General features: G+C 42.3%; 1 protein-coding gene across 1 annotated transcript in view; it reads right to left on the reverse strand.

The window, feature by feature from the left end:
• CUNH10orf90 (chromosome unknown C10orf90 homolog) overlaps positions 1–25,373 on the reverse strand; it is a 65,179-nt gene extending 39,806 nt beyond the window's left edge. The window contains exon 1 of the mRNA XM_085299123.1: positions 25,208–25,373. Coding sequence (XP_085155249.1) covers positions 25,208–25,373 — 166 coding nt within the window. The remainder of the gene's footprint in view (positions 1–25,207) is intronic.
• Positions 25,374–27,784: the final 2,411 nt, after the last annotated feature.

The raw sequence follows: 27,784 nt of genomic DNA on the forward strand, positions 1-27,784 counted from the left end.
CAGAGAGGAACACATTCATAGGTCTTCTCTGGGCAGCTCAAGCTTACACTAACAAATCTCAGGGCCTGGAAACAGCGACTAACTCACAAAACCTGCCAGAGCCCAGGTATATGGATGTAATTCAGGGCAAGAATTCAAATGGGAGTATACAGGGAGATTTAAACCGGCACGGATTTGATTTCCTTCGCCTGAATAACACAGTCCGTCACTGATGTGGCACTTCTGAGATCACTATAAAACGTGGCAGGAGGGGAGACGGGAGACTAAAGGCAGGGCACTAGAGGAAGGATGCCCGTACAGCATGCAGAAGTGGGGTGGATCACTAGAGGTAGTGGTGTGTAACAGCCAAATCATTATCCTTAGTTTTTCTTCAGTGTTTTCTTCTACGATGACTCTGGGAGACGCATACTTTTGTGTAATTTGGGCATATTTCCCTTTTGTAAAGCAGTGAGAGGTCGGGTATAAGCAGCAAGAAAAAAAGTTCTGCTTGGGGAAGAGGGCTCCCCTCTACGTGAACCTGGCGGATGTGATTCCTGCACGGGGTGCTCCATCCCAAAGCGGGGTAGGGGCCATGCCCAAGGATACCTGCACCAATGCAAACTGCCACTTCCCTGCACAAGTCCTTCCCTGTTAAATGTTCCCGGGCAGAATTAAGGACGTGTAGATGCTCTTTCACGTGACTGACCAAATGCACTGCAAGGTATACGCGTGCTGCTCTGCTCTTCATCAGCCACTGCCCGGCGTGGGTCTGCCGCTCCTCCCGAGGGAATCGATGGCTCTGGAGGCAGCGCCCTGCGCGGCACCAGTGGGAGCGGGTGGCCAGAGGCAGCTCGGTGGCCACCAAATGGAGGTAAAAGGCAGACTGAGGCTCTACAAACCCACCACTGACACCTCACAGGTGACGCAGGAGGAAGGACAAGAGCAGGACTGCTCTGCGGTGTGCCGTTGACCCTAAGGGACACGTAACACTGACTTCTAGGTTAGACAATTGCGAATAAAACGTTTATATGAACACCAAATATGGCCAGAAGTTTGTACGGAAAAGAGTGTAGAAAAGAGGTAACAGAGGAGAGTCCAAACCACATCAAAATTTAAGTTTTTCAGGATTCACTTATCTTTGTAATTTTAATGAATGCTGAATGCTCTTAGTAATCTTTGCACTAAGATTAATTAGAATCCACTGGAATGTTGTTTGGCTTAAAGACCACTGAATACCTAATTGCACTCTCAGAATAAAGGCATAACTAGGAGAAGCTTTTCATTCAGAAAGAGCTATTGGAATGGATCCTCAGCCCCTCTCAATCCCTTTCATAATGTTTTAGAGAGGCCATGTTTTTGAAATCACATCCTTTTTTGAAAATACAGCAACATTTGGGATGGCCATAAAATTCTTAAGCAACTGTACACATGCCAAATATTATGCATAAGCAAACAAAGAGAAAGCAGAACGCAAGCCAAACAGAGACAAACTTTATAAAGAGTTATTTTAGCATTATTATGTATGTTCACGTCAGGGCCGTAACATTCACAGAAATTGATTGTACAAACAGATTTTGTACAAAAACTTCCACTAATGTTACTCTAGACTGGCAGCATTTACAAAATGTTCACATTTGCATAAAGCAGTTTATGCCTGATGGGAACTAGAATCTTTGGCCTCAACAATTCAGTATTTGTTACACTTCATCTGCCTTTGCACCGGCCTAACTTTAAGACAAGAAACTGTAAGGAAGACGAGAGAAAGTCTGTGCACTGTCTGCTACGCACACATTTCCTGACTTAATATATATCCTACTGCAGGGATTTTTCACCGTGCTTTTCCTTAACAAGACTATTTACTTTATTGATTTTTTTTTTAATAGTCTTAATCGTGGCTCCAGGAAATGACAGATGCTGTGGGTGCAGATGCTTTTGTCAGGACATCGAAGTAGTGATTCCAACATGCATCTATATTAGTCCAATTTGGTTTCCAAAACAAAGAAACAAAATGTTCACATGAGCCAAATTTGACACTGAGTAATTTGTACAACTGGAATTAACTCAGTGGAGAAACAGCCATGGGAGACTGCATATAGGCTTTTCATGGGACTTTTGTATAATGGAAATATTCATTTTTGTAAAACAGTTGGGCTATTTCATACTGGAAAGTTTTTCACATTAAATTATTATGATCACAGACATCAGAAACCTTGATAATATGGGATGAAGTCAGCTAGAACCAAAAGAGAAATTCAGTGCTCCCTGGACAAAACACAATGGCTAAGATTTAAAGTTAGCAGGGAGCCTAAAAAGTTAAGCTTCCAAATCTCTAGTTAAATCACAAAATAAATAGTCTGATTTGTCATAATTTAAGAATACTGTGTAGCTCCCACTAATTTCAGTTGCGATGGACTTGATTCAATTTTAAGTCTAACAGCCCTTCAGGCAGCTGAATTTATGCAATTCGTCTACCACACAAAACTTTTCAGATGGTGTGATAATACCTACATTTGCCATTCAAAGGGAAGGTGAAAAACAGCTCTCGGTATTTACAATCCGTTTCATTTTGCCATGCCACCGTGAGCTGTTTGACCTTGGAATCAGTCCTTTGCAATTCTGCTGCAACAGGCTGAGAAACACAGATGATTTTAGAGATTAAAACAAAAACATAGTAATATGATAATAAAACAAGGCATAACGGATTTTGGTTTTATCACTAGGCTCAATAAGAGATAACTGGTAATTGCTTTTTTTTTTTTAAAAAAAAAAAATCATCATACAGGCTTTCAGCTCAGAAGTGGAGGGTGTAGAAAAGCTTCATCATCAATGCTCCAAATGTCAAGGCCTTCAGATCCTTTACCTGGGGCAACGTGGCCCCATGGAATTTATTTTGAGTGAAGCTTAATAAGGAGTGAGATTTGGCGTTTTCGGGCTCTCGTTTGGTAGTGGACGTTACCTGCAGGAGAAGGAGTCCCACGGGAAGGTGTTCGGGACCCAGCAGTCCCTCTGCCCACGTGCCCATCCTCACTGCACAGCCCAAACGCCCACCTGCATATTGCATTCCTCATGCAAAACTAAAAGCTTGGATCCCAAATTATTGCATTTGATAGCATCAGAACTGCAGCTGATGCATAAGAAAACACATTTGCCTTCGCTGGCTGCAACCTTCCCTGCTCTGCAGTGTCTAAAGGTACATCCTCCCACCCACAAAGCGCATTTTGATGCAAGACCGATCTGGAAAATTTTTTGAAATGTGAATAGTAATATTCATACTTGTAGCCCCCTAGGAGCTACTTCTGTGAATAAAGGCATTCACATGAATATGTATTTTAATGATGAGGCCACTAAGATTGACTTTAAGGTCACATTCTCTCGGGGCAGAAGTATGCCGGACTAGCGTAACACAGCTATGCTCAAAGGAAACTTGTCCCTATTTTAAAACAGTCTCAGAAAAAGTCAAATTTCCCTTTTGTAGCATGCATTATCGACTTTTTTTTTTTTTTTTTTTTTTTTTTTTGGCATACATCCAGTTCTTGGCTTGATTTTCTAAAGGAACTAGATTTATATGCCACGGCTCGATCTTTCTGCCTGTCCCACGGACGGCTTATGAGTTTACCGGCTGTTTCAGCCAATGTGCCTGAAGGGTAGATAACTCATTCTCTAAAAAAATACAGAAACCTTATGCTAAGATTATATAAACTTAAAGGATTTTCTAAAGTGCAAAAGTCCTCTTGTGAAGCCTGATCTAATCATACCATAACTGACCTTGCTGTTGCTGTACCTTAGATTTAATTACATACAACATCTGTCGTGTTTAAAGTCACAGAGCAAATCACTGCTAAAGTAGTTGCCTTTATAAATTTGCCTGCTCTGATAGCTACTGCACTGGAAAACCAACTTTTATCACAGAGAACAACCGGAATAATGCAGTGCGAAGTAATAACCAAACAACTTAAATTGGTATAGTGAAATGCTAAAGTAGGTCTCTGTCAAAGGCAAAACAAAATTGTCATGGATGATTCCTACCACCACTTTGTTTGTCCGGCAGCTGCTCTGCTCAGCAACGATCTCTGCTCCGGAGCCAATGCAGAAGCCCTGTAACAAGCTACTTGTATTCTGCATCCGTCGCAGCTCCCCCAGCCAAATTTTGGTCCCTTGCATTTTGATTCTTTCTACTGCCTACTCTAGGACAAGAATTGATCCCGAGTCTCTCCTCAGGTCCGCTTTCAAAAACCTCTTAAGTCGTTACAGATATTCTCTTTAATGTTAACTGCCATTAAATTCTCCAGCTAGAAGCTGCAGAATTGACTTGCAGGACGTTATAGCGCATTTACGAGCTTACCGAAGGGATGTAAGAGCTCACAACCCCGCGCTGCAAACGCACGCTGCCCCGCGTAACGGTTAGGTGGGACGGTCTTCATCACCAGTTGATCATCACGGGTGGAAGATCAGCCCCTTTAGTGAAACCACCTGCCGGTGAAGCGGTCGCTGCGGTGGTCAACGGCAGCAGCCCAGAGCTCAACTCCAGAGCTGCGTTTGATAGCGAATGTAAACACAAGGAGACGAGTTCTGGGCCCTCATGTAGCAGAGGAACAGTTGACGGAAATGCTTTTTTGTATGAAGCCTCTCCGAAGTATTTAAAAAGATTTAAAAAGAAAAGGGGAGAGAGAGAGAGAGGGAGAATAGAGAAATCCCTCTTTCTGCCTACGGTTTTTTAATTGATCTGTTTGAAGCCAAGAGCAATCAATGAATTTTGCACAGTGGGAGAGATTCATCCGTGCGCGGGAAGCCAGTGCAAGCCTATATGCTTTGGCAAAGGATAAATCTGGGTGGAATTCTCTGTCAGGAAAGTTTGGATCATTTGGATTAGAAATAAAAACTCTGAAGTCTGCGTTGCTACGGTCCTCACGCAAACGGTGTTCTGGGGTCTCTGTTTCTTTCTCCCTCATGATGCAACATGACTCTTCCCTCTTCTCTTCTCTTAGTGCTGCTGCCAAATGAAAAATTCCTTGGAAATAGCCTGTATTTTATGGAATAAATTGCAGTTATTAACTCAGGCGCTTGCAGTGGCCTTGCATATCCACTGTGTCACACGCTGCCCGAGACTGAATAAACCCACGTCAGTCAACGCCAGTCTCATTAACTGCCCTCGTTTAATGTGTATATTGGCCAGACGCAACTGGTAGCTCTACCTGGCTTTTGAACCCTCGTGAAAGTACAGCTCCCATCGTTTACCTTCCCGGCTAAACTTAATAACAGCAATAACTACAAGGGAGATTTTGAACGCGGCTGAGCCCCACACCAGCTGACGTTGCAGCGGGGGCCGGGAGCAGGCAGGCAGGGCAGGGGGGGCTCCGGGAGCGCTCCCGCCGGCGCGCCAGCCCCGCGAGTAATGAACAGCCGCGTAGACGCAGACATTGATTCTATCCAGCACTGCATTATTTAAGTACATCGAGGCTAAAAGGCCAGTTTTTACAACTGAAGTATTTACTGTAAATTAAAATCCTCCCAATTAAAGCCAACTTTAGAGGATTAACGCAAGATTCATGTGCTACTTTAATCACTCAAAAAGCCTAAGTTCGAATAACGGTAAGAGAGAAAAAGCAAATTCTGGACCTCCTGGGTTGTGCGTTGCACAGTGGATGTCTGTATATAACATCAACATGCGCTACAGGATCACGATTAACAGAATATATTAGGCAGGCATGCCTGGATTAGCAGGCACGATGGGGTCAGGAGCGTGCTCAACCCTAGCCGCAGCGGCATTCATTTGGGCTTAAGAGTTTTGGCCTCCTTAAACAGATCAAAACATAGGACGCTGCTTCTCTTTTATAAAAAGAAAAAAAAATTAAATAAACTCATAAATAAATACATACAGTATTTGGACGATCAGTGGGATAAGAGTGATCTGTCATGTAAACAATCAAGGGAAAATTCCAGCAAATTGCTCGAGTGTTTTTAAATAAAAGCCTAAAAACACTGTTCATACTCTAGACTGAAAATATCTTATTTTGGAAGATCAGTCTAGTTTATGTCATACGGATTTAGTACTGTCTTACTACTCTAAATATATTACTGCATTAGTTGCAGCAATACTGCGATTAACACCTTAGCCAGGATTTTAATGCTGATAGGTATATAAATGCAGATTCAGCTGCTTCTTTTGACATCTAAGGAGAATTTACCAATACACAGTTGGGGTGGGTGGTTTTTTTTTTTTTTTTTTTTTTTTAAATCCTGAAACTGAGCACAGAATGTCTCTGTATCTTGGGGGATAAGTTAATGCTCCTCAGTGTAGACAACCATGGCAACACCAGGAGTTGGTCAGGTTCCTCAAGCTGCCCCCCAAGAGAGCACTGAAAACTTAGCTCCCTGCTGCCTTTGGAAAGCAGTGGCTCTGCCAGCACGGTGGCACTGCCCTCCCTGAAAGCACCGAGGGAAAGTCACGGGCATCCCCAGGATTCAGTCTTCCAAAGCCCAGGCATTTCCAGCAAAGCCTCTAGTCCACAGCAACTCCTTGGCAGAGCTGGATTTAGATCAGGAATAAATTAGGCCCAAGTTCCTAGGGCTGTGTGACGGCACCAGCACAGGTGCTTGACATTTAAAATAAGAGTAGATTTCTTGCCTGTGCTGCTGAGAGGGTCTGAAAAAACTTGCTAAGACCCCAAACTTAGCTTCACCTGGCTAGGTCTAAATTAACAGAGAAAGAAGCTGGGAAGAAAGGCCATTGGATAGGAAGCAACACTATAATAAAAGAAGTTTCCTTGAGTGAACAGTTTCCAAAGCCTTTGCCTACAGCAAGTTATGATAACAGCCACTGCCTTGTGTGAAGAAATAAACAGCTTTATATTACTGACTTCTGTCACAAATGGCCATGAAATCAGAGAGCAATTGTAGTTTTAGATATTCACTTCTCTTCCCCGGCGCTTAAGAGGGCTGGCTGAAGGGGAGCTGGTACTAGATTAGGCTCCCAACACCTTCGTGCATGGCAGACTTCAAAATACCTTTTTCCCCTCCTGGGAGGCCAAAGTGTTGAGTCGTTTCTTCTGAAGATCTGATGAAAGTCATTGCTCATAGATAAAAATAGCAATGGTTCACGGCAGGGCTAAGGGAAGCATGGGAGCAGCCGCTGCCCTGCTTCCCACCTCCTCTTCCTCCCCCTGCCTGTCCTCGGTCAGCCGGGCACCACCAGCGTGTCCGATACCACCGCGCGGATGAACAAGGACTCGTCGGAGGGAACCGCGTGCCGGAAGGGATCACTGTGGTGTGACAGGCAAGAGCCTGGCAGCAAGACGTTGTCATCTGTGGAGCCGGTCCCTCCGATGGAGCAGCAACCTGCGTATCGCAGTACAGGATCATTTGGCAGGTACCGCTGCAGCGCTCAGAGACATAAAATACAGTCTCATCCGTGGGGAAGATTAGAAGTAATTAGTTCGTGTAAGGTAAAGTCATCAGTGAGGAACGAGGCTCCATCTGGGGACATTTTGTAATGATGCTGCAGGGACGAGTAAGATGGGACCTTTGACTTACACGGTTTGGAAGGACCGAGACCTTATTAAATCTGAAAATATGCAGTAACTGCAGTAAAAGCGATTTTTAAATATGAAGCATATTCCCCTTCTCTAAACAAACTAGGTATATGACACTCTGCAACAGTAGAGAATTAATCCAGACAGGGAACAAATGGCTGCCGTGTGGTGGCCAAGTACAAGATGATACAGAATTGAAGGCATTTAATAGTTTTTTAAGGATAGGGCATCATTTTGGTTAGAAGCAAGAAAACCTTCCATAAATTCAAGATAGTATCTTTTTTAATCTCCATTTCTCCAAATGTAGATATTATAATAAATACTGATCACCTCACAGATAAAATGCTCATTCTCTTACAAGAATAATTTACAATTTACTTTTCTTTAAAATCGCTCATTATAAAAACCAGACTTGCAGGTTTCCAAATGAGATATACAGAGCTATTACATTTTTTGCCACTGAGTTCCCTAAAGTACTTACTTTTTTTTTTTTTAAAAAAAAAAGGCAAAGTACTGTGTACTGACCAAAAATATGAAGAAGTTAGCTTCCCAGCAATGACTGTCTTATTTACGTGATCTGCCTTCTCCCAGGAAAAAAATCTCACCATATGATATTAATGTTTTTCTGCCGTAACTCAATACTCTGCATTTTATCAATGCATAGCTGGATTATTAAAGCCTGGAGGCTAAACGGAAAAATATTTTAAAGCACAAAGCAGAGTGCAGCCACAAAGGCATACAGATCTCAACGAGAAAACTGTACCAAGATGACAGCTGTAAATCTACACACTTCATCTTACTGCTTAGAATAAACTAATTAAAACAAGATCAAACTTGTATTTAGGTAGGTCAATGCTGAAAGGAATTAGTGTCTAGATAAGAACCCTGCAGTTTTTTTCTACCCACATAAAAAAGTCTCAGAAACAATTTGATCCCCACAGATGTGGTGATGGCACTATTTCGGCATTTTATTTATTTTTACAGAAGAAACATCTTTGGCCATTCTTGAGTCAATTTAGTGTTTTAATCTACCATAAAACTTTTGTGAAATTATACAGCATTTGTGATTGCTTGTAGAACTATGAACCCCATAATGTTTATTTCAACCAGGCTTGGTGAAAGTATATCAAACCAAGCCTCCAGCTATATATAGATTCTCCCATACAACATATCCACAATAAGCTGTAACATGTAATATGTGGCAGCCGAAAATATGTTATTAGTATGATGGCCAACCTGACTTAGACCATTCATTTATCAAAAAACCACCCCAAAATGCAAAGCAGCACCAACACCAACCAAGTGGCCGTAGCACGTCGCTTGGAACGTACCCAGCCACCACCGCTCACGTGCAGGCATACGCTGACTTGGTGAAAGTGAGCCAGGCACCGCAAATATTTGGAAACTGATTATTGCTTTTCTTTACACACCTATGAAACGACTGCTTCTGTGCACACTAGTTTCTACCCTGCTTGGTCTGATCCACGTGCCATTTCCGTGGATATCCATCTGTGCATAACGCAGTTACATCAGCAGCTATATTAATGAAGCGTAGCGGGGTCTTTCTTTACAGGAACAGAACTGAGAGCCATTTATTCTGTTTTTAGTAGAAGAGCGTAAATGAGCTTGATGGCAAGTCAATCACCATTAGAAAAAACAACAACAATCTAAATGCTCAAGTACTTCAAGCCTTCAGGCGACCTTTCAAGAGGAATTTAGTTTGAAAACACATTATGAGGAAAAGCTATGTGTTTTGGAATTCATCTTATATCTTGCTAAAGCCCTTGCTAAATGTCTCTTAGAGGTTGCTAGAGATGTAAAGCAAACACCTGTGGGGACTGAAGCAAAGAAAAAATGAATTAAGAAGGCGGCAGGCTGATGTCCAACAGGTGATTTAGGTCAAGCAATGAATATAACTATTTGTCCGTGATCATGTGTGCTGGAAATAAAGATAACTCACAGCTTTCAGAAGGAGAACTTTCCCCAAGACAGTCTGTTAGAGACACAGAAAAGAACAAGACAAGAATGTGGTGGTGGTGGTGGGAACAAAGAAAACCCGCCCAGAAAATGTACCCCAGCCCTATCTAGCAGTCCTGGTGCTACTGCAGAGTGACGTGATCCCGTGGTGGTACTGGGGCTGGGAGGGGAAAAGGATTTCACAGGCTGACTCCCAGGATAAGGGCTCCTGGAGGCAGCACGCCCTGCCCAGGAGGTAGGATAGGGCAGGCGGCTGTGCTCGGAAAGACGGGCTGCTGGGGACTAGGTATTTGTATCTGTGTGGCTAGCAAACGCAGCACAGCGATTCGTCTACGCACCTTGCGGAGGCCTGTCACCTTCACAGGGCCAACCAAACCGGATCTCCAGTAGCGCTCGGGATGCCACAGCGTGGCAAAGAGCAGAAAGGCAAGAGCTCCGCGGTGACGTTTCTGAAATGCTCCTGGCACCACGTGCACATCCAGGCAGGCAGAGAGCCAAAATCAGCGTATGCTCAGGAAAAGGCAGTGGAGAGGAGAAGGGGCTTTACGGGGAACTGGGAAAACTTTGGGGATTAAGGAGGCCTGCAAAGAGACTTGCTCCATCTAAACAGAATAGAACGGGGCAGCTAATATTTTTAAAGGTAAGAGAGTTTTCTTTCTTTTTTCATTTGAGAGAGGACTTTTTTCTCCCCCCACCCCTTATTTTTTTTCCCAATAAAAGCTGAAGGAAAGTTGATGTGTATAAAAGCCTTTACATCCTTGGATGGAGTGAGAGGAAGAGTTTCAGGTCAAAAAAAAAATGCAAAGAGCAGTCCACACAAGTAAGACTGCATTTATACAGGGTACACAAAAATAGCAATCAAAGCAATACTAAATGTGCAAGTTCTAATAAGCACATACAGAAGTGCTGAGTAGTCCAAAATGCCTACTTGTTTTAAAAAGGAATATTGGTATCATAGGTATCTCATAAATGTGATGGGATTAAGATAAATCACAGTGCACACTAATTAAGGAGAAAAGTATGAGTTATAAAGAAATAACAGAAAACCAGGCTGACAAAGAGGCAGAGCCAAATACCAAGGAAAAATATACAATAAACTGGGTAAATAAGCAAAATGCATGAAGCTGTACTTCAAAACATCCTTAGACTAAATTTCCATGCTAAAAAAAAAATAGCAAAAGTATACTAAGAACAAAACCATCATCCCAGAACAGGGTCAGAATGGCCCAGAAAGGAGACTATTACTGCAAAGTACTAAGAGACTAAATAAGTGAGGACTTGTCAGCTCGGAAAAAAAGAAGTCAAAAAGGGAGTAAAGTGATAGAGTTCTGTTTAAAAAAAAAAGAGAAAAAAAAAGCTTTCTGAAGATGTGTAGGAAGAGGTAGGAGTAGCAGGAGGAGGTGGCACTGAAATTACTGGGTTGATGATTTAACACACACAGTAGAAAATATTTTCTCTGCACAACACGTAATTAAACTGTGAACCTAAAAGCCACAAACCACTGCAGAGCACAAAAATGTTCAAAAAGCAATTAGATAAGTTTATGGAGGGTAAGTCCAGCCTCGGCATTAATCAAGATTGTCCAAGTACTCCTTGGAGCTTGAGAAGACCGTAGGTTACCGCCTGACAAAGCCGGTGTGCCAGGAAACCACTCCATATACCTTGCCTTGGGTTTTTTGGGCCAGAATCAGACAGGATAATGATGCAACTGCATCTTTGCTCTGACTCAGTATTGCTGTTATGTTCCCATCATGGTGACTATATAAAAGACATTGTGGGCATCCTCTAGAAATATTCGCGAGGCTGAGGGGGACTGCATTTGAGTCATGGTTTCTAACACAGGAGGAAGAGCAGACATTAAGAGGTAATGCCAAAGGTTTTTAACAGGCCAGATCTCTTCTTTGTCATTATTCAAAGCCATAATGACTTTAAACTCCTACACACAGCCAAGCAGTATATTGCAAATATTCATGAAGGTGAGGAAATACAGTGTCTTGCTGCAGGAGGATTCATCTGTGATGAGCCAATTACCTCACCTTTCACGCAGAGACAACTGGTAAGAAAATTCTACCCTTTCCAAGGAGTAAATTATTCAAATAACTTCATAATTCTCATAATTTTACTCTCTATAACTCATAATTTTACTCCTTATAAACTGCAAAGGACACTATGAAGGCAATTGGTAATTGCTATTCTCTTTGACATATGCTTGCTATAATGCAAGGGTTCAATAAATTGACAAAAGAGAAAGTAGCTTAGAGGTTCCACTTAAGCTTAAACCAAAACAAGAAACACTAAGTTGAAGAACTCTCTGCTGTAGAATAAGAGCTTAGCTGTTTATTGAAAAACCGAGGACCACATTCAAGGATTATGCACACCCCATATTATGGGAAGATATCCCAGAGAATGAGGTTATAACTTTCATTATGTGCATTGATGTTAGGGAGCAATGACAGATTTACTGTAAAGATTTGACAGCGATATCAGTGAGGTTATTGTGCCCCAATACACAGAAAATGTTAATCTACTTTTAACCTCCTATCACAATTTGCAGGCTAAATATTTCCTTACCCAGCCCTTTGGCTGGAGGAAACATGTATTTACCTTATAAAACTGTAATTCCGCATCAACATTCAGCTAATTGGAGGTTTACCATCATTAATTTAGATAATACATATTGCTCTTACAAAAACAGCTTCTAGCAGCTTCTTTGATTTAACCTTTCTTTTAGCTTTCTTTTTCTGCTGTCACGCAACTAGCAATTCAGTGCTCACAAATGACCTCCCGTGCCCCAATCATGCCATAACAATCAATGGTAGAAAATTCATAAAACAGATTAAATTGTGCAGTAGTCTCTTTGATGATGAATTAGTAGAATTCGTTCCCTCCAGCTGCTCAGAGTTAGTCTTTGATTTTTAGCTGAATGAACTGCATTGGAAAGAGTAAAACTGGGGACACGTCATATTTTTGTTACTTACACAGGTGCCACGGAAATAGAGCTCCAGCTTCTGCTGCAGCAAAGTTGGCTTGTTAAGATTTTTGCAGTTTGTCTCTGTTATCTGACTACTTAAAGCAATATATCAGAAGGGAATGCCCATGACAAAGTGTTTCTAAATAAAATCTGATTTTATATATATATATACACATAAATATATCTATATCTATATACACATATACAAAAAGACACGCACACTATGTTACACTAAAATGTACCTTGCTGCCCTGGGGTCACAGCACATCAGTACCAAAGACAGCTGAGAATCATTTTCCCACAAGGCTTTAAGGTGGCAGATACCATCTGACTGCTGCAATAGCCTAAAACATCCCAAAGTTAAAAGCTAGTTCTACCATTGCAAGTCACATAACATGTTTTGCTCAACATAAATTATTATTCACTTTTTTTTTTTTTTTAACACAGAATTGCAAGGGAAATTCATTTTGCACTTTTTCCATTTCCCTCATACACACAATCTGGCTAATGAACCAAGAAACCAATTAGTGAAACAGCTCAAATTATGGCAGGTTGAGGTAATCTTTAGCTAGGGCACGGTTAAAACTATAGTACTGTAAAAAGAACAGTTTTTATCTTCACAGAAAGCACTATGAAGTTAATGAGCCCTCTTAATACAAAGCATCAGTGACGGCACTACTTGCCCAAAGACAGAGATTTCACCTCTACTCCAGCAGCACCTACCAGCAAGCAGCAGAACCTGGGTGAAATCTCGGTGCAAATACAGCTTTTCCTTTCTCCCAGCTGCCCATCGCCTGTCTCACACCTCAGGACACGTCTCACACCTCAGATAGCCCCCTGACATGCGGACATCAAGCCCAAGGCACCTCCTCACGCATCCACCTAACGCCACCAGGGAAGGTCCTCGGAGGGGGAGCTCGTCTGAGCTGGAAGGGGGTTGGGGCAGAGCAGCAGAGGCAAGGTAAGGACCTCCGCAAGACAGACTTTGCTGGAGACAGACTTTTCTTTCCTGTGCAGAGGCATTTGTCTCACGCTGCTCGGTTAAGTACTTCTACGAAGGCTTAGAAGTACTGTAGCCCCTTCTAACACCGCTCTGGCACGTGCTCCACAGCTCGGGAATCCCGAGCTTGGAGGAGTTTTAGTTCGCCAGGGAGCGCTTCCCAGGATGACTGTCTGTGGCTACCGTTTTTCTTTCAGAATCAGCCTTTGAAATCCCAGCTGGAAAACAGGAAAAGCTAAAGAAAGAAGCAGCTTAAACTGGAAATGGTGCCTGTCTGACACAGGCACGTTTAGCGAGCCCTGGCTGATACGAGACACAATTCCTAAGCTGCCTATAGACAGGCTCTCAAATCACTACAAACATGAAGTACAAGAAATAACTCGAAATACTCAAACACTACTGAGCTGCAATCAGCTAATCACTTAGGAAGAAGACCAAGAGTCACGAACAGCTTAATGTAAACATCTCTTCAACACACAGTGACAGTCAAAAAGCAAAACAAGTATTAGAATGCATAAGGAACAGAATGCATTACCGAGATACAGGAACACCGAGCATGATCTAGTGGCATGCTAAAACAGTGTGTCTGCCACAGACTCTCTCGGTAAAATTTTAAGAGTACCTGAATTGCTTATGTATATCTCATATTTTTAGCCTTTTTGTGCTAGATGATCTAGTAGCAAGAATTTGGGAATGGGCAATTAAGATAGGAAGTTTTGCCTTTTAAACCGAGTGCACCAACAACCTGAAATTTGCTAAATAATTTAATGTATTTAAATGCTTGCTGAATGTGCTTAATTGAAGTCAGCCAAGTGTTCATCTGAAGCATGAATTCTGTTCCACGCTAGGTGTTAGAAGCTAGCCTCTTCTTTTTTCCTGTAGAATAGTAAAGAAAACAGAGAATGAATCTGACTTTATTTACAGCAATGGTAAAATTATGAGACGCATGAGACTTGGTAATTGAGTGAGGAGTAGAAGTGGAAGTCTCCTGTGACAGCATGTAATTGTCAGAACCTCAGCTAAATTCGGCAGACAGATTCAAGTAATATTTGGATGTCTGGATAGTCCCTGTATCAGCCCTGGCCTCTGAACCTCTAGAGGGTTGCTTCTCACTGCATTTTGGTCCTTCCATTTTTATTCCGGCAAATATTAACCAGAATATTGTATGGGTAATTCTCCACTGCATGCTAAAACTATTTCATGTGTAAGCGCATAAAAAATTCCATTCCCTAGCAACTGAGAGATCCCTGCTTGAAACGGTGATGGAAAAGATGGGGTTCCGGGAATTTCAAAGTCAAGCAAGGATTCTGTGGGTGTGAAATCGCTGGCAATTGTGTTTTTGCTGAATGCGTTCAAATTTACTGTAGAAATTGGCCTGAAGTATTACAGAATTCCAGGCGCCCTGATTAAAATAAATAGTGTTCAAGATACATGTACTGCACAGAGAATCTCGAGTCCAGGGAGAGCTCTGCATGAGCAGGGAGTGTCAGACACCAGAACAACAACAAATTAAAGAAATGCATTGTCTCAGGATATATTATTACAGATTTCCAGAAACAGCTAAAAAGCTGTTGTTATCGGAGGAGCACAAAGGGGAAGAAAAATAACCTTAAAAGCAATAAAGCAGAATTCAGATGTGAACAACAGACTAGCTCGCTGAAAATCTAGACAGTAAATGAACGTATGTGATTAAGTCATTACGCAGTAATTTGCCACGATCATCCATCAGCGCCGCCGGGTGGAAGGGGAGCCCCAGCCCTTGCCAACGCTCTGCACGCAAGACGGTGACCCTTGCTCAGGCTCTTGCCTTTCCTTAGCTCCGTACGGTAAACAGATCGGCGCCGGTTCCCCTCGCGAGCCGGCACGTGCGCAGGCAGCCTCCCGCCCCCACGGAGGGTGTGAAGAGATGGCCAGACCTTGTTTAACGATCTCGCGTTGCTGCTGTGAGCGCGGGGATGAAGACGACAACCTAAGTGCGGCTGTGCTAGTCACAACTCCGTGGGCCACGGCTGATTTTGGCACTTACGGCAGAGTTTCACCTCTTTGGATGAGCAACATGACGTCTTTTTCCCTAACGTAAAAGTACTTACTCTGTGAGCACAGAAGATACTTGTACTAATTCACCTGTAAGTTTTAGATTAATTTGAATTTGCTGTTCTAAAATGTTTGTAGGTGATATAATTACAGGTGATATAATTTTAAAGAGATTTATTTTATGGTTAAATTGCTGGTTTGTATTCTCAAGTCTCAGCTACAAGGTCCAACAGCTTTTTCTGGGGTCTTGGGTATTAAAGTACTAAATTTCTGCGTCTCTCAGCCTGTACTTTTTTTTTTTTTTTTTTAATTCATCCCTCTACAAGGCATTTCTCCAAGAAGGTGATTTGTTCTCCTTTGGCAAGAGATGCATTTTAGTTAGCTAATTAAATACAGTTGTGTTGTACATCAAATACCACTAATAATATAAGACAGTGATGTTATGTCTGCTGTGAGAACAAGCTGCATTATACATCGTATCTATCATACATCACCGCAGTAGCAGTTTGAAGCGGCTGTGCTTCCTCCCACTCTTTGGCAGAACCTGGCAGGGAGTTTTTGGTGTAGTGGATAATGTAACGAGGGGTGGAAGCACCCTGGGTGGGGTCCTCTCAAAGGCCATGTGAAGCCACGATCCCTTAGGTGCCCATGGAGCCACATCTCTGACAGCTTCTGTGCCGTTCAAAGATGCTTTTGCCCACGCTCAGCCCAACATGCATGTGCTCTTCCAGCTTTCTTTTGCCACCCGTGCTGCTGCTGCTTGTGTGAGGCTGTGTCCTCAGCTTCCTGGCTTCTTGGCTTTCTGGTATGTTATCGCCTCTTCTTTTCTGCATTCTACCTCAATGGGCAAAGTATAAGCAAAAGATACCTCCATACGTGCCTTGCATGTGGAAGGCATGGGTAGGGCATGCTTATTTGTACACTCGAAACTGTAGGTCTTTTTTTTTTTCCATTTTGTGGTTAATTAAACTCTTTCATGCTGACTGAATACTAGCGCATTCCACTATTCCAAGATTTAAGCTAACTTACACCAGCTTACGTTCTTACCTGTGCAATTTTTTTCCTCTTAAAGGATTCCTGCATCTTTCAAAATCTACTGTCATGGATGATTAAAATTAACTGGATGTGGTTTGTGTGGACCTACAAACCATGGAGTGGTTTGTAGAGGGCATATGGGTAACTTGCCTTCACTGCCTGTTTGAATAGAGAAGAGGGAAACCTTAGCTAAATGTCAGCTGATAGAGGAAATCTGTGGGATGCATCGCATACACTAAGCGTAGCCAGTCTTTATTCTAAAGCAGAGAGAGTTAAATAAAGGCTAAGGTCATTTATGTGAACAAAATTCAAACTGTGGTTCCGAAAAGTACCCTTTCAGAGTACTCTAACACTGTGTTCATTAACTTATGTTCTCCACCAGATGCATAATACCTACAGTCTTTGATGCCATATTTTTATGCAACGATTATCCATAAGAAATCAGGAAAGAATGTAAGAAATATTAAGTACCTATAAGCAGAGAAGGGCTCTTAGCCATTGTCAGTGCCCATGGGCACATCCACTTGGGCAAGGGAGGGTGCAAGCCCAAGGAGCACGTTTATTTCATCTCCATTAATGTTTTTTGTTGAGGCTTAGAAAACATTAAAACAAACTAAGTTGTAAAAGAAAAATACATATTAGCATTTAGATTAACAGTTATTCTCTCCGTTTTCCATCACAGACAATACTGAAATATGTGATGATGGTTTAAGAGTTTTTCAGAAAGGCTAAGGGCTCCTTGAGTTCAAAGGGTTGAGAAACACTGGCCTGTAAGATAAATGGCACCGGTCCTGACATGTGCTGCGCATCCTCAATGCATCTGGACCCTAGCAGGAATTAACATTCATATTGCAGTAGCAATTAAAAGACAGAAGTAGGTCAGGAGCTGTTGTTCTAGGCACTAGTCAGGCAAAGAGGGGAAAAAGAAAAGAAGAAAGAATGTTTGTCCTAAAAATTTCAGTCGAGAAATACAAAACGATGAGATAACAGAAAGGAGGATACTACAGAAAAATAACACTTTGGGTGTTTCTGCAATGACACAGCGTGTGCTGAACTTTGCACCAAACAAAAGCTGTTGCCAAGAGGCAGTTTTCAATTACATTATGACAATTTAATTTAAAGGAGAGGCTTGGCAGAGGACTGCATGAACTGATGGACACTGAGCGCCTATCAGGTGTTGACTGTTCCCTGGTATTCTTGGCCCCATCTTTGGCACTAAACACACCGGTTGATGCTGCATGTGTGATACATTTCTTTACACCTACACACAGCATTATTTGCAAGAGTCATTTCTGTGGCTGGAACATTTCTATAAAAGAAACCATAGCAACCCTCCTAAATCTACTGGAGCAGCAGTTAGCATTCTGCTATGTCCATTCTAGTATTCATTTTTTTCACTTCTTTTGTTTGGTTCTGTGTCTCCCTTCAACCATTATATTCGACATGGAAAGGTCTGTAGGAGAGAGACGTCCACAGCGCACTCCGTGAAATACCCTGCTCAGTGTTACGATGCACGTCGTATTGTACAAACTCAATTCTAAACGTAGGAAGCAAGAATGAAACCACCTTGCTTGAATTATTTTTTAAAATTGCACTTAGAAACTTTGGGCTACTTTCAGTTAGTTAGCACTGAACCTCACTGCAGACTGCTTGGCAAGTGCTTCTGAAACGCTGCACAATATTATTAATGAAGGTGACTGCCCTCCTTCATTTTAATGGGTGTCCCACTTTCACTCGCTTGGTCACATGAGCAAAAGGACGGCTGAACCAAATTCCAGTACAGCAAGAGCCAGCAACGTAGCTGTTGATTAAACCTTGCTTTCAGAGTGTAATTCTGCCTAAAAAGTAACCTGTTAACAAAAAAAAAAACAGATCACACAGGGAAAAAAAAAAAAAAAAAAAAAGCATTCTCCCGCTATGAGACTTTGGGGGGGACTTCACATGGGACTTTGCCTGTTAAACCCTGATATTATTGAAAAGCAAAAAGATGCATATTTAATACACTTGCAAAATAGCTCTAGCTACCCCAAAAAGCTGAGGCTAGGACTGAGTTACATGCACAGTCTTCTGAGAGCTGCAAATGTTTTTTTCCATACATGTGGCCAAAATGCAGGGGTAGGGAGAGCCAGACTGCTACTGTGCTGGCTCAGCGCATCTTTCCTTACCTTCTAGACTCTGCTTGATAAAGCCTGATGCTACTGCAATATTATGCATGATGTTGTATTACAGCTGATACAGTGTCAGGATAAGCCAGGTAGGATTTACTGGATTCCCCTTCCTTCAAAAAGATTTATTTCACGGCTACAAAAATGAGGAAGCACTTGCCACTGAGAGCACTAATATGTTCATCACAAGAGTTCAGAGCACCCTTCTGAGTAAGATCTGAAAGATGGTAGCAAATCTTCTGGCACGTCCTGGTATTTCAGATAAAAGCCTTAAGGCTTCCTAAAAGTTTTCCTGCCAGTTGAGTTTCTGCGAGCTCCCTCGGCAGGGAGGCTCGGCGGTCCTGAGTTGCAGGTGTGCTCTGATGTGCTGAAAAGAGGAGAACAACTTCAGAGCCAGGCGGCGAGAGGCAAAGGAGGTCGGGCTCCTTTGCAGGCTGGGAAGAGAAGTGGCCGGCAGTCTCAGAAGAGACGGCGGTGGGCTGGGACGGCTCAGCACCGCAGCCACTTCCCCGCAGAGATGTCCGAGTGAAGCGGCTGAGAGTTACTTCCCCGGCTGTGAGCTCAGTCTCCAAAGATACTGAAAGCTCAAACCACTAGGACCTCAGTCAACGAAATTCAGATAGATCTGAAGCGTGATTCCAGATGAGTTGTAAGCTACTAGAAGAACTGCAGCTAGCATTACCTTCTGTTCAGTCTTTTGACGTTAAGGACAGTATTTTTTCCCCATATATTTATCAGGGGCTTTATATAGGAAATATAAGGGGAACTATCCATATCCTGTTGGCATCTTCATCTTCCCAAAGACGTTAGAAATAACTACCAATAGTTAATTTTGTCGCTTTTGAGGACATGTTTGTTTTGCGCAATTACCTCCTCCCTTCCTTACAAAGTTGATGGTCTTTAATCATAACCAAAAACTACAGATAGGTAGCAATGACATGTTATTAGTTGTTTTCATACATCCCTACCTGGAGCAGGACCCTAGTAACATGGCATTAACAAGTCAAGGTACAGCACTTAGAAAGAGGCTGTGCATCTCCCGCGGGGACTGCAGGGAATATTATTCACGCTCAAAATATGCAGCAGTAAAGACTGGCAGTGGTTTGTGCATAGTTTTCTCAGTTGCTCCTGGTGGACTGTCAGATGTCAGACACTATGCCAAAGGAGTGGATCATAAAAATAATTCCACTGTAGCTCCTAGAACAAAGCTCCTGCAACTTTGCTGCCAAGAAATGTGAAAACATCAAAAATGACAGAGTACTTGCTACAGAAAAATGCCACATTATTCAGAATAATTCACACAGATCATTTGATTTTGACAGCAACTAAAAAGGTTTTTTAAGATTCACCCACAGCTGAAGCGACTAGTTTGCCAGTAATAGATTAACTCTTTTTTTCAACTCAGGAAATAATTAAAGACTTGATTGAAAAATAATGTCTCTCTCTCTGGGGCCAGTGATGCCTCAAACCATGGAAATACCCAACAGTTTCCAACAGCTGATCGTTACTGTAGAAGTCTGAGGGAGATGCCAGTGTGCACTAATACTTCTAACATAAGCAAATTAATCTAAAAATCAAATGACTTAACCTCTGAAAGCATACCATGACTTACCACTTCTAAAGTTAGAGATCATTTTGAAACACACCACTGCCAGCTAATAAATGAATACAATCTTCCAGGTAGTTGTACTCGCAGCACAAAAGAGCATACTATACACAAGTCATTACATATCCTTGAAGGCTGTGCAATGAAGAGTCTTCAGTCAACTATTTTTCCGCATTTAGTAGAGAGTTCAGAACAAGAGGAGATGCTTCCAATGTCTGCCATGACAACGCTTAGGAATATAAATATCTTAAGTCTGACATTCGGATCTAGAACTTCCCCCTCTGTAGGTCTGAACGATGTTATCATCTGTAGTTGAGGTAGGAAAGAGCTTGGAGCCCTCTCGTCTAGCCCCCTGCCTGCTCTCCTGCTTCAGAAACCGCATCTTCCTTGGACATCGCTAGGTGTCACGGCTGGGTGCACACGAAGCAAAAGCTGCCAGAGCCCGGCTAATTCCCGCAGCCCCCTGCGAGGCAGAGCAGCACTTTCTCAAAGATCTGGGCAAGTTGAAAGCCTGAGGATGAATCTTCTACTTCATGAACTTCAGAAGCTGTACAAAGTGTGACTAAGGTGTGACACAACCACACGACTGTGATTAATGCACGTTGCGTACTACTGAGTCTAATTTGAGACAGGTTTGGGCGCAGGCCCAACCACACGGGTTTGTATGCGACTTTCCCCTGCCCACCTCCCCATCTCTGCAGAGATACAGAGACAGAAATGTTACGCAAAACCAGAGAAATGTATGAAAGAAGAAAGTCTTGCAACACACCCTGGAGAGAGCATCCTGGAGTTGTGATAGACCACTGCAGCAGGTAAGGACTGACTCTCCTCCAAGCCTGGCCACTCTCAGTTACAGAATTGGATTTACAGCAAAAAAGCTGGCAGAGCAAAAGTAAATACCTTCATTTTAAAAAGTTCATACACATCCCAGTTTTACTTGTGCTGTTGTCCTACCTAATACATATGGTCACATCAGATAAAACTCAAAAAGAAAATCCCAATACACTGCTAAATCAAAATTACCTGAGCTAACACATCTGCAAAGAAATATGACAGCAAAATCAATAGATCATAAATGGGAAATAAGTCTCTCATTATGCTCAAGCTGGAATAATTTACTCTGCCAAAGGATAACCTTAGGATCAAAGAGAAACTAAGATCTTAATGATGCTAGGGAAGGGGGCAGGTGGCGGTGTGGGTCCTGGGGAACTGCAGGGCTGTACTGTCAGAAAACCCACAGGGTTTCAAGCACCCTCAGGAGCGTGTGAAGGGCAATCCACTGCTCTGTAACCACGATAGTATTGGCTGTGCCCAAGGACACAGTCTAGCCAACTGGGCTGAAATAAGACCTAGTCTAAAAAACATTCATGGTTTTATCCTATATGAACAGATAATGAGTTTCAATTTTTCCTTATTTTGTAAATAGGTGATTAATTCCCACAACAAGCTACCTTGCAAGAGCTCTCTATGAGAAAATCCTCAAGAGGTACTGAATAAATTTGGGTGAGCTGGGACCTAAGATGGTTTCCACTCAGGAAGAGGTACAGGAAAACCCACCTGTGACCCCAAGAAAAGCTTGTCTCGAAGAAGAACAATTTTTTTATTTCAGAGATCCACTTAGAAGTTACTAGGAAGCTAGTAATAAGTATATACTTAAGGTAGGACTGTTGGTTTAGTCTTCCTGAACCGAACCATCTGCAATGGCTCCTCCAGGGACTGGTCTCCTGGGCACGCGCGCTGCACTCCTGTGTCCAGGGTCCGACACAGAGCAAAGCACGCACGTCCTGCTGCAAGGCCATGCAGGACCAAGAGAGGATGCTTTGCTGCAGGCTCTGCTCCACGGACAGTGGCCACATCCTGGTACACTGGCTGAAGTTTCTGCTACAAGGCTCCGACCTGAGGGACTAGGAAAATAAGGGGCTTTCCACTGAGCTGGCCGCGTTCCCAGAACATGCTCAATCTGCCCATTGTGTAGGCTGCACACCAGCTTTTCTGGTCTTTCTGCTTTCCCTGCCACAGACTCCCAGACACCTGCAAAACAACAGCTGGAAAGAATTTCGCTATCTGAACTTTAAAACTTTTTTCTCATTTTGAGCCCTTGCACACTACTTGTACTTAGAACTGCCCCTTGCCCCCTGCCCATTGCCAGGAGGAGCTCCTTAAACAGAAATAGCTCTGTGTGATTTTTTTATAATTCAGAAAGCAAAGGAGAATGGATCTAGAAAACAAACAAACAAACAAACAAATTGTGTTCGTAAAGTTCAAGTTCATGTGTAATCCCAGTGCCCGTGGGATTCTCCAGCGATTAAGAATTGAGTTGCCCCTGCCATGGGGTGGACAGGTGATAGAAAGGGACCTACCTGGAGAGACCTAATGCTCCCCTTGGGAGCCTCGACAGAGTAAGGGAAAACAAATGCTGCTGCTAAGGGTCACTCCAGTTTCTCCCTTAACAGCAGCAGCCAGTCTGCCTCTCCAGGCCTTCGGCACAGGCTATTTTATTGCTCCCAGCACTCTGCTGCCCAGAACGCTGTGCATCCTAAAGCTAGACTCTTTTGGTATAACATTTCTGTGCAAATAGGTACTATTTAATATAGTATACCAATTTGCAAATACACAAGCTCAGAATCCTTGCAACGAAGCCAATTAGAAAATAATCAATTCGTTCTTGATATCTCAATGCAACTAAGGAAAAGCCAACAAATACTTAATGCTGATTTAAATTACTAAGTTTGTATAATACCATCTGGAACCAATCATCCATTGCTTTTTCATCTCTTTTCTTTTTTGGTACCTTCAATGTGCACCCGAAATAATATGTCTATATTATAAGCATCTTATCATGGCAATTGCTGTTGTGGTTATAGGATAACATTCATATCAGTACTGGGACAGTTGGGATCCAGCACAAGCCGAGGCTGACGTTTCACAGAGCACCAGGAACAGTCCAATACTCCGTATTCTTCTCACTGTATTGTACCTTTTAAGTAATTAGTTTTTCATCATTAAGAGTAGCACTGTCTAGGGAAGAGCACAGAGGTGCTCGGCAGCCCCACCCTGGATCACGAGGCAGAACTACACGGTCTTGCAATGGGAAGCACAGGACTGCAAAGCGGAGCAGCGGAGGAGCGGAGCACAACCACAGCGTTTGCATAAATACGTTGTTCCACGTGCAGGTCTCTAGGTGATGTTTTGGCAAGATTTCACACCACAATAGCAATAAAAATATTCATAGGACATTACCACAAAATTCATGTATTTTTAAGTCAAAAAGCTGAACTAAATTTATCAATATCACTTTTACGGTGACCTATATGTACTTCATGCGACATCATATGTCATGGTGACTTTATGCCAAAAACTTTAAAGGAAGCAAAGTTTATATACTTCACATATCAAAAAAGAATCCGTATTCTACAAATACAGCTACCAAGGTGAGCAGTGCTATTCCACTGCAAGCACATTTCTGTAATAAAATGTGTGAGGTTTGTAGCTTCCTCCTGACACATGTAACGCATTATTCCATTTTTCTCTTTTATACTTTTAGAAGCAAAACCGACATTCGGTAAAGTCTAATTTAATATTATCACTATAACGCATTCAAACACATCACTAAAAACTGTGCTGCCAAAATTACATTGCGGAACAGCCAGGTAAGATGGAGACAGTTATCTCCTTGAAAAACACGGGCCCTGTGCTCCAGCGCTTACTGATGTAGGATGACTTCCATGAACGAGGATTACTCGCATGATTAAGGGGAGCAAGACTGCACCTATCGCTTGGGTATCCCCTTTTGTATACATATCCTGATTTTCACCTTGTTTTTTTTTCTTTGTTTAAAACATACATAGGACATTTAATTAACTACAGCACTAGATATCAGCATGCTGAACTTTTATCCCTTCAAAATATAACTGTCTTTTGGATGACACGTAAAATGCGTTCGTGAGCAAAACAAAGAGAAAGTGCAAGAAGCAGAACCTGTGCTATCTAGTTAAAAACAAACAAGCATAAAGAGGAAGAGCTTACAGTCTATCACCAAAACTTTTTTAAGTTTCACTCCATATTCATGTTCCTATTCATGGCCTCTGCTCCCAGGAGCTGATATTTTATTTTCAGTATTTTTCTGGGCTAAGTTCTAGTGTGATACTGAAGGTATCGTTGCTGGACAAAAATCAGACAAAAAAATTGAGGCAAATACTACAGCTATACAGCTACTGAATAATAAAGCAAAACTTCTAGGTGTTTTTCACCTTGTACTAATAAAGGACGAGTAAGTTGTAGCCTTACTTCATCACTGCCATGTGTTTTATACACAAAATGTATCTCCTTTCTATCCTTAGAAAAACAGATTAAGTTACTAATGCTTTTCAACTATTTTACAATGCAACAATATATTAATGTATCATAAGATGTTATAAGAGTCTCAGTTTCTATTCCCAAACTAATCAGAAATGTACTTAGCTGAATAAAGAGCGTCATTATACTTACAGGAAAGAACCAAAATTTCTCATGAAAAGTAATATAATTTTATTCAACCCTCTAGTTTGACACTGAATTATATTAGTCTCAGTTTTGGTTGCAATAAATCAAACTTGGATCATAAATATATTCAGTTTTAATAGTGTCCTACAGCAATCGGAGTACCGGGAAATATACATTAAAATATATGAGTTCATATAAGAAGGCTTGATTTTAACTTCAATGTCAGGTCTGCAGACAGCGCTTACACATATTCTAGGATCAGGAATAAAGATATTTAATGCCTTTTGGGGATCCTTTAAGTCACTGTGGAAACTGAAAGAATGCAGGCTGCTTTTAGCAGAACCGATACAAAAACTCGGTGTTACAGGTACCGTGAGCTGCAGGCAGCCGACGGGGGACCCCCAAACATCAAGAGCTGCACCAACTTACCAAAGCAACACGTCCTCTTCCAAGAGCGGCGGTTTGTGGTGAAGTAAATCTGAGTTACAAAACACCGCGCGCCCCGGGTCCCTTCGGCATGCGGCTGGACCCTACGGCCCAGGGGGCCGCGCGGGGCGCAGCCGGGGAGCGCAGCCCTCCCCGCCGCCGAAGGCATGCTCCGCGGGGCTCGGCGCCGCCGGGCCGCCGGCCACTTGTCGCGGCGGTGACAGGCAAAGCCAGGCTCTGCCTGCAGCGGGCTGCGGCGTGAATAATTCATGCCTCTCGCCTGCCCGCATTAGCATGCCGAGCGGGCGGCGCGAACGGAGCGATCCGCTTCGCCCTCTGTCTTCGGGAAGAGCTCCCCGGATTAACGAGGGTTATCGGTGGTGACAAACCCCGGGCCCGCTGATTTGTTTAGTCTGATTGGTTAGGATTTGTGTCTCTAAGCGCAGGTTTTATTGCTCGAATATAAATTGTGTCGTGCATTTCCACCCTTGCTCGGGCGGGCACGGGCCCATTCAGCTGCAGCAACGATATCTAGCTGCAGCGCATGAATGTTTCATTTTCTTGACTGAAATATTGAAGCTTGGCTCTTTGTTTGAGTGCTCCTTGAGCAAAGTTAAGAGGAAATCTAGAAGTACGCTGCCTGCGTGTGTTTTTGCACGTATTTCTGTGACGACCTCTTGGACCGCTAAATAACTAACACCTGGCTTTCAAAACGTTGGCGCTCCAAATACAAGCTAGGCAAGAGCTACAATGAAAAACAGCAAGTTAGTAATCCATTTTTTAAACTCATATAGATGGCAATGTTATTTTTCTAAAAGGGGATTTTGACAATTATAGATTTCAATTTGATATTTTAATTTTCATTTAGAAGTTTTTTCTATGTAATTAGCAGTGAGCCCATCTGTGCTCTAAGCAGCACATCAGCAAATAAGTGCCAGAGAAATTATTTGAAGTTGCTGATGAAAAAGAACATGCAATTCAAGATTGTTTGCTGTCAGAAAAGAGACTGAGAGTTGACTCAGTTACAATGTACGAAGGGAGAAAATTCTCCTAAGGCATGTGTTCCTAGTGGAGAAGGTTATTACCTGCTAGAACAAGCTACTGAGTACAGCAGTGAATTCTACATTTCCTAGACCCCTTTCTAAAAGATATGCTTTAATCAAACACAAAAAGACTCAGAACAGGCATAAACAGTGAAAACGTAGAGCAGATAAGAACAAATTCCTTAAAATACATGTGGTTTTATATTATATTTATGTAGTTTGTTGAAGTCCGTAGTGCATAGCTTCATATCATTTGGGTATAGTGATTTCTGTAATCTTTAAATCACAGAGTTTTGCATTGATTTCAAGACTTCATACAGAACACCTTTACATTTTCATGGAAATCAGGCTGGTGGAAGTTTCCTGGGAAGCTTCATAATGTTTACTGCTATGGCTTTCTAGAGTAACCCAATTGGACCCATTTCTTCTTTCACCATTTTCTCATGGCTCTGTTTATTGCAGGGAAGGTTTCTTAAAGAAAAAGACCTTGGAGCCTAAGAATAGGAAATCATTTGATTTTGCCTGAGATCTTATGAGTAAAGCTTATTTGTGGCTCTGACATCTTTATTCTAGGCTGGTTTAGACAAGCACAACTTTATTCAGCTTTTGGTGTATATGGGACTGAATGACTAAGGACTTTGATCACCAGCTTAAAACTGCAGCAGAAATAGAAGACTTTGTGAAAATCTGCTAGATTTTGGCACAGACTAGAACTTGCTGTTATTTCCAGATTGCAGATGTGGTAAAGTTTTAAAGTGCTGAACACAGAGATCCCCTCTGAGTTCACATCTTCTCATGGTGGACTACTAACAATGGCTGAAGAATACGCTTTCACCTGAAATAACGCTACTTCTTCACCTACACTTAGCGTTGACATTGTCCCTTAGGCTGTGTGCAACTTTAAAGGAAAGGTTAGGATGAAAGGGAGAAGATAACCAGACAGATACTAGCCAACCTGATCCTTTGAAACGTTTCCCCTAGGGCTGTACTGAGCCAGGGCTGATCTTCATTCAGTTGATACAATGCTATCTCCGGCTGCAGCTGTGAAAAGGGATTAGGCAGGACAATATCAGCAGAACAGGTTCTGCAGTGAGGTTGGCATGTCCTGCAGCTTCTCTAAATGTCTCCAGGTGGATGGTAGAAAGGAATGAGTGCAGAGAAGGTCTACGGAGAAGGAAAAGGGAATAGCTATATACGGATGCTGTATGAGTTTTGCCTGAAAATTTGTTTGGCATGGTTGTTGTTCAGACTATCTATTAAGCCTATGTCATGTATGCAAGCCAGTAACAAATTGTGGTTGACTGTGCTTGAAAGCTACAGAAATGTTGACTAGCATGGGCAGGAAGATGGGGTTCCTCTCCATTGCCATCAAAATATCATCTTTTAGTGCTGTTGACAGTTTAATAGCTGCTCCCGTACATTGGAGGGCATTGTGAAGTACTGCTGCTGTATTATTAACCCAGGCTGGAAATTTCCCTGCAAATGCAGAGCAAACAACATGTGTATGGAGCTTATGAAGTACATTGAGATTAAAGGT

This window comes from Rhea americana, unplaced genomic scaffold (assembly GCF_003343005.1).
Source record: "Rhea americana isolate MKP2758 unplaced genomic scaffold, rheAme1 scaffold_145, whole genome shotgun sequence".
NCBI lineage: Eukaryota > Metazoa > Chordata > Aves > Rheiformes > Rheidae > Rhea > Rhea americana.